This window comes from Blennius ocellaris, assembly GCF_963422515.1.
Source record: "Blennius ocellaris genome assembly, chromosome: 17".
NCBI classification, from domain to species: Eukaryota; Metazoa; Chordata; class Actinopteri; order Blenniiformes; family Blenniidae; genus Blennius; species Blennius ocellaris.
Genome location: NC_137666.1, coordinates 17,601,463 through 17,608,511, shown reverse-complemented (window position 1 = coordinate 17,608,511; position 7,049 = coordinate 17,601,463). Strand labels below are relative to the sequence as shown.

The 7,049-nt window shown below is 49.1% G+C and overlaps 1 protein-coding gene across 1 annotated transcript in view; it reads right to left on the bottom strand.

Moving 5' to 3' along the window:
- LOC308142878 (heat shock 70 kDa protein 4L-like) overlaps positions 1-6,101 on the bottom strand; it is an 11,029-nt gene extending 4,928 nt beyond the window's left edge. Inside the window, 16 exon segments of the mRNA XM_080513481.1 lie at positions 568-675; positions 807-932; positions 1,433-1,576; positions 1,887-1,961; positions 2,431-2,627; positions 3,035-3,168; positions 3,255-3,361; positions 3,483-3,634; positions 3,708-3,784; positions 3,870-4,114; positions 4,199-4,332; positions 4,429-4,528; positions 4,616-4,738; positions 4,863-5,003; positions 5,104-5,161; positions 5,847-6,101. Coding sequence (XP_080369607.1) covers positions 568-675; positions 807-932; positions 1,433-1,576; positions 1,887-1,961; positions 2,431-2,627; positions 3,035-3,168; positions 3,255-3,361; positions 3,483-3,634; positions 3,708-3,784; positions 3,870-4,114; positions 4,199-4,332; positions 4,429-4,528; positions 4,616-4,738; positions 4,863-5,003; positions 5,104-5,161; positions 5,847-5,953 — 2,028 coding nt within the window. The 5' untranslated portion in view covers positions 5,954-6,101.
- Between the last annotated feature and the right edge of the window lie 948 nt (positions 6,102-7,049).

The following is a 7,049-nucleotide window of genomic DNA, read 5'->3' as shown; positions in this document are numbered from 1 at the left end:
ACACTGGTGTTCCGCAAGATCTAGTCAGGTGTGCCGTGGGAATTATCCAATTTCACATTTTTTTTCTAAAAATAATTTGCTCTCACAGCCGCTGTCAGCTGTTGAAGAGTAATCATGTATAATTACTCTTCGCCAATAGATGGCAATACAGAACTTTGCCGTTGAAATCGAAACCGAAAGACGTCAGTCTGGTTAGTCTCCACCACTCCCATCTTGTATCAAAGTGTGTCAGTGACAGTGATGGAGAAGTTTTTGAAAAGGAAGAATGTTAACCAGGATCTCAGCTCTGTGTTCATCCATCAGGTCCAGGTTTCACACAGTGAAGAAAAATTTAAAAAAAAGAAATTGGGAAATACTTTTTTTTCTGTATTTATTTGATTCCTGTTGATAAAACTTTGATGAGAATGACTTTATATTGTTAATACAGGCTACAGCGTTTCAAATTTTTACATTTTCGGGTGGTGGTGTGCCTCCAGATTTTTCCAAGCAAAAAAAGTGTGCCTTGGCTCAAAAAAGGTTGAAAAACACTGCTCTAAAATGTCCTTGTCATAATTAAAAATAACAAACCTTAAGTGCCTCCAGCTTCTCTTCGTACACTTGTTTGGGTTGGTCCTCGCCGTCCTCGTAAAGCCAGTTCTCCGTGTCCTCCAGCATCAGCGTCAGCCGGTTACCGTCCTGTCCAGTCACACACAAAACATTACGTAGATGTGAAACGTGAAGACGGATCTCGTCGCTTCACGAGCACGCCGTTACGCGGCGATTGTGTTGCTGGGGGGGGGGGCGAGCGAGGAGTGGGCGGTGCTCACATCCTCCGTGATGTACTTCTCGTACAACCCGCACAGTTTGTCCCGCAGGTCGTAAACGTACTCCTCCACGGCGTTTTTGGCGTCGTTCAGCTCCTTCACCAGTTTGTCCTGAATGATCATCTGACGCTGCGGGAGAGGAAACACAAAACCACACCACAGAGGAGATGCATGATGGCAACAGTAAATAAAAAAAAAAAAAAAAGCAAAACAACTAATGAGCATGAAACAAGTGGAACACAACCAACCTGATTTATCGGGAGCATTTTTTTTTTTTTTTTTTAAATCAATGTGTTGCTTTTTGTGGAGTTCCAGTTTTTTTTTTACTTTATTACTTAAACTGTCGGTGAAAATCAAATCTGGTCTGAAGTGGCTCATTAATCTTCAAAATATACCCTGAAAGCAGAGCGTGAGAGTGAAGAGCACTGATGAAAGAACATTACGCCTGTTTTTTTGGTTTTTATCTCCAGAGAGGTTTTTTTCTGCCGGCACTATTTGAACCAGTTGGCAATCGTGAAACAAACATTGTGTGTCTGTGTCAGTCTGCTGAGGAAAAGCCTCAGTGGGTGAAAAATAAAACAGGTTTCAGTTGCACATGTTGCTTCACAGCCGATTCCACAGCGCCTCACCTCGTACTCCACGAAGTGTGTGAGGACGTCACCGTCCAGCTGCCGAAGGTTGTTGATGACGATTGGGAGCTCCACGCTCTTCACTTTGACTTTGGGCTTGCTGCCTCCGGCCGCCGCCTCCTGCTTCTCCCCCGCTGCAGCCTCCTGCTGGAGATACACCACAATGAAACCCAGAAACACTTTGTTTTGCTAAACGTGGTGCACGTGCATTACCTCGTTTAATGTTTTTTTTTTTTTAAGAGTAAATATTTCATAATTGTTACACGGATGCATCAATGGATATGAGTGTGTTTACATCAATTGATATCATCTGAACCATAGAGTCAACATTTGTTTTGTATCCGAGTCATTGTTGTCTAGATGCAAGTATGAAACGGAAAAATACATGTTAAGTGAAAAAAAAAAAAAAAAAGAGAAATGTCAGGAGGCAGTGCTAAAGTAAAGCTGATCTCACCTTACTGCCGGAGCTGTTCTCCTCATTCTGCTGCTCCTGCTGGCTCTGGCCTTCTGGGTCCACCTGCATCTTATTCTGAGCCATAACACACACACACACACACACACACACACACACACACACACACACACACACACACACACACACACACACACACACACACACACACACACACACACACACACACACACACACACACACACACACACACACACACACACACACACACACACACACACACACACACACACACACACACACACACACACACACACACACACACACACACACACACGTTAAATTTTGGAATAGAAGATTTTAGCGGCGTGGTAAAGCTCTTAACAAATACACTCAATCACATCTTAAAGAGCTGTCGAGTCCTGTATCACCCCAGAAGAACACCAGGACACCCGGGACCATTTTCTAGAGAAGCTGACAAACTAGAACTCCCCACTACCTGGGAGTTTATCATTTCTCTGCCCCCCCCCCTCCCCTTGAGGTCACTCAGATCGAAGCTTAAAACCCAAAACATCAGCGATCGTACCTGATCCTCTCCCCTGCCTTCATTCTGCACCACTGGCTCAGACTCGATCTGCATGTCGTCTCCTTCCCCCTTCTGCTTCTCGATCAGCGAGGCGCCCGACACGCTGAAGATGCCGTGGACGTTGACGCGCACTTTGACCTTGACTTTGGAGCTGTCGCCGTCCGGCTGAGGAACCACGTTCTGCACCGAGTAGCAGCCTGGCGGCACAACAGAGCCGGCAGGTCGTCAACGCGGTCCCCCCCCCACCCCCTCAGAGCAGACTTTTAGTGTGCTCCGGAGGATGACGCAGCAAAACGGATAATACATAACACACACAGTTAATGATGCCGTTTGGCTGAGTCACTAGAAGCCGTCTCTGGATGGCTGGGCCTCGTTCCTAATTACCATCGAGTTACAACCCCGGGGACCCGGGACACGAGCGGGTCAGACGCTTTCATGCAGTATCTGGTATTTCTGAATAAATAAACTTCGACAGTCAATACGCGAGTCAAGGGATTTTCATGGGATTGTTTTGGAAGCATGGCTACTGAAGCGGGCGAGATTAAAACGCTCGTCCGGTACATTTTTCTTTTTTTGTTTGTTCAAGCAGAATCAGCAGCCTCACCTATCCGGTGGTCGGGGTACGGGAGCTCTTGAGGGCTGCTGTAGAAGGCTTCAAGGTCGAAGGGCTCCTTCTTGTGAAAAGTGATCACTTTGGAAAACGGGGCAGCGTGCATCTTCGTGAACACCTCGCACTCCCTGGTGGGGGGGGGGGTGTAGTAGCAAAGTGAGGTCATAGAGAGTCAACGCCGTCAGCACAAGATGCAGGCTGCAGAGACATTTACCCCAAGCCGTCCTCTGTGGGCGACTTCCAGCGCAGAGTAATGGGGAAAGGAACCACGTCGGTGATGGAGAACTCCCGAACTTTACAGGCTGGAGACAAAATCGCACACTGCAACACACAACACACACAACATACAGAGGCGCACACACATACACACACAAGTGGAATTATATCCAGAACGGAGAATTGTTGCAGAGAACACCGGGGAAGTCGATGAGATCGTCGCAACCTGCAGGGCGCAGCCTCTCGCCACGGCCTCGTCGGCGTTGAGCGTCGTGCTGACGTCCTTGCCGAAAAACTTGGCGATGCGCTCTTTGATCGCCGGGATCCTCGTGGCCCCGCCCACGACCTCCACCGCGTAGACGTCGTCCCGGCTCAACTCTGCCACAAGACAACCCTTCGTTACTTCCTGTTCCGGCAACATAACCGACGGATAATTGCTTGAGCGGCGTACTTGACTGCTCCAGCGCCGCTCTCAGGGGCGTTTCCACCCTCGCCAGATACTGAGCGGACATTTCCTCAAAGTGGCCCCTGCGGATCACAAACCGCATTTACCGGAGTGCCGTTTTCCACAATACAGACGCGCGACGCAGGAGAAGCGAAGCGCGGTTCCTACCGGTTCATCCTGCTGGAGACGTCGATGTCGTTCATGAAGCACTCGATGTTCAGCGGCAGGTCCGAGGAGTTGGCGCTCATGAGCTTCTTCAGCTTCTCGCACTCCTGGTGCAGCCGCAGCACGGCCCTCGGGTTGTCCCTCACGTTCAGCTTGTACTTGCCCTTGAACTCCTCGCAGAAGTAGTCGACCAGGGCCTCGTCAAAATGGCGGCCCCCCAGGTGGGGGTCGAACGCCGTGGAGAGAACCTGACGGGAGGGTTGAGCTGGGACGTTAAAACACACGGGGTGGAGCGGGGGGAAATTACAAAAAGGAAGGCGCTCCGGACGAACCTTGAGTTTGCCTTTGTTGAAAGCGGTGATGGCGACCTGGAATGAAGAATGTCCCATGTCGACAAAAACCACATTTCTTGGTCTCTCTTCTGGCGTAGGAAGGTCTTGTTTATAGATCCCGTAGGCCAACGCCACTGTTCATACAAAAAAAACATTATTGACATGGTATTGCGACGACACAAATCGTCACGGCCATGTTTCTGACACACGGCTATAATGAAGCGCCTGACCTGCGGTGGTGTCGGTGATCAAGCGGAGGCAGTTCAGCCCCGCGATCTGACTCGCGTCAAACACCGACCGTCTCTCGGCGTCGGTGAAAAAACTCGGGACCTGCGGAGACGGGGGGGGGGGAATAAAGACATTTTCTCCCTCTTGTTTAAAATTACTGCAAGCAGGCGTCTCACGTCCACCACCCACCGAGATGACGCAGTCCACCACCGGCTTCTTCAGGGCGCTCTCCGACGTCTCCTTCAGCTTGGTGAGCAGCATCCCGGTGATCTGCTCACACGTGAACACTTTGTCCTCCTCCAAATAGCGCACCTGAGACATCAGGACAAGTTACGGTCCGAGACACGGAGCCATTATGGTTGCTCGGAGGCGAATGATAGGAATATATACATCTTTGACACGAACTTGTTTGTTCGTAAGTTGTACATGGTTTTACCTTGATGCCGGTGTTTCCATTCTCCAGTTTATGTAAGCTGTAAGGCAGTTTGGGTTTCTCCGCTTGGACGAACGGGTCATCAAACGCTCGGCCGTGGAACTTTTTGAAGCCATGCACTGTGTTCTTGAAGTTTGTTATGACCTGCAAAAAAAAAAAAAAAAAAAAAGGAAAATGCTCTTGCTGTAAGGTGACAATCAACAACTACAGTTCAGCTAATCAGGTTACTGTCCGATGATCTTACTTGACTCTTGGCTGCGTTTCCAATCATGCGATTTTTGGTGGCCAAAGACACGCACGCCCTTTAGCGGAGGACAAACACATCAGTTATCTTTTCATAACAGAAGCAATAGTGGCAGCGGATGTGACAAAGCAGGAGTGGAAGTGAGGGAGTGCTGAAGATGGGGGGGAACAAGACAAATTAGGGCAGATCACTTTCACAGGGGGATTTTTAAAAAAATGAATCAATATTGTTTACAGACATGGGATGAATGTTTCTGTCCCCAAACGGGTGAGAAATCTATTTCACAGTGGCTGACAGTGAGAAGTCACTCCCTACTTTCACCTTGCCACAAATGTACCCCCCCCCCTTAAAGGTGCACTGCTCAGCCTCCTCTCCAGCTGCACGTTCTTTTTTCTTTTTTTTTTAGCAGGATGCTGCAGCAGATACAGTCTGCACGTTTTTTTGTATGATTGACTTTAAGTGATTATTGTCTGCACTGATCTTTGAAGGGGAAATCCCACACGTCGGGGTTAAGTTACCTCACTCATTCAACTTTGTCGGGCACACTGAAAGCGTCCTTTTAAAAACCCGCACACAAGCGACATTTTGACCTGCCACAGTTGGACTGTGACGGAGAAAGAACCAACAGCCACAGGCCGCAACATCATCATCACCATCATCACCATCACCATCATCACCAGCCGCCGCCGGTGTGCACACATTGCGTAACAACCCGGCGGCGATGTGACGGTATCGATACTCACGGTGTGCATCTGTCACTGTAGTCGTTGGCGATGGTCTCGATGCCGCCGCTCCGGGCCACGGCGATGTAGCAGTTCTGGAAACCCACGTCGATGCCGACCACAGACATGGTGAGCGCTCTCACGGTTCACCTCTTCCCCCCGTGTTGTCCTCCAACCACCCCCCACCCCCACCCCACCCCACCCCCCTCCAGAGACGACCTCACCTCCGAAGAAAGAATTAAAGACGAAGAACCAACCGGCGGCTCTCGTGTCTGAATGAAACGTGCCCGCGCGTGCGTCCCACTCCAGAAATATCCAGAGCAGCTAGCCGTGGGGCGTACTGACTGTATTACTCGCTGTTATGTAAGTGGAGCTGTTTATAGCCGACTCGTAGAGAGTAATCCCGGAGCGCGGTGATGTCCAGAGCGGATTCTCCCCACTCCTCCGCACGGCTGCCCAGACATCACCCAGCAGCGGCGCTCACGGACCGATGCTCCCAAGAGCCCGCCCCCGCAGCCTCGTGATTGGTGGAATCACAGCCGCTGTCCTGACGTGATTGGTCAATCCACCAATCGATAACAGAAGCATCTAGAATCCCCTGGTCTGGTGGTGGTGGGGGTGGTACGTCATCAGTAAGAACAGCGATTCCCTCTAAGGTAGTTTCCCCTGATTTTAACCTGACAGGTACACGTTCCACATTTAAACCCTCACCAAGTTCAAGCGATAGCGATGTGTCAGGCTGGAACAAACGTGATGAATGTTGAAATAATATCTATATCTGACAAGATGCGATAATCGCTTTAGAAGCAGGTGCTGCCTATAAGTACCTAACCAGGGTTTACAATCTCCTCCCTCAATCAATTGACGACCTGAGGGCCTGTACTGTACACTATAAACCAAAATATAAACAAAGGTTTATTCGATAGAAAAAGATAAGAACCACTTAATTATCAAAAAATATTTAACACATTTATTCAGATATTCTTTAAAATCTGAATTATGAATCCCCCCATCCAAAACCTGATTATTCACCAATAGTACAGCATTTAAATAGCTTTTCCTCTCCATGATACCTGTCAGTGTTTTGTAGTGTTTTTAAGGAAGGCTTACATTTTAATTTTTTAAACATATCTGCCAATTCGCAGCACTGATGGTGGGGGGATCAGGTGTGTTTGAGCGGGGGAAGAATCTAAAACATGTAGGGCTGCGGCCCTCGGGAACTGG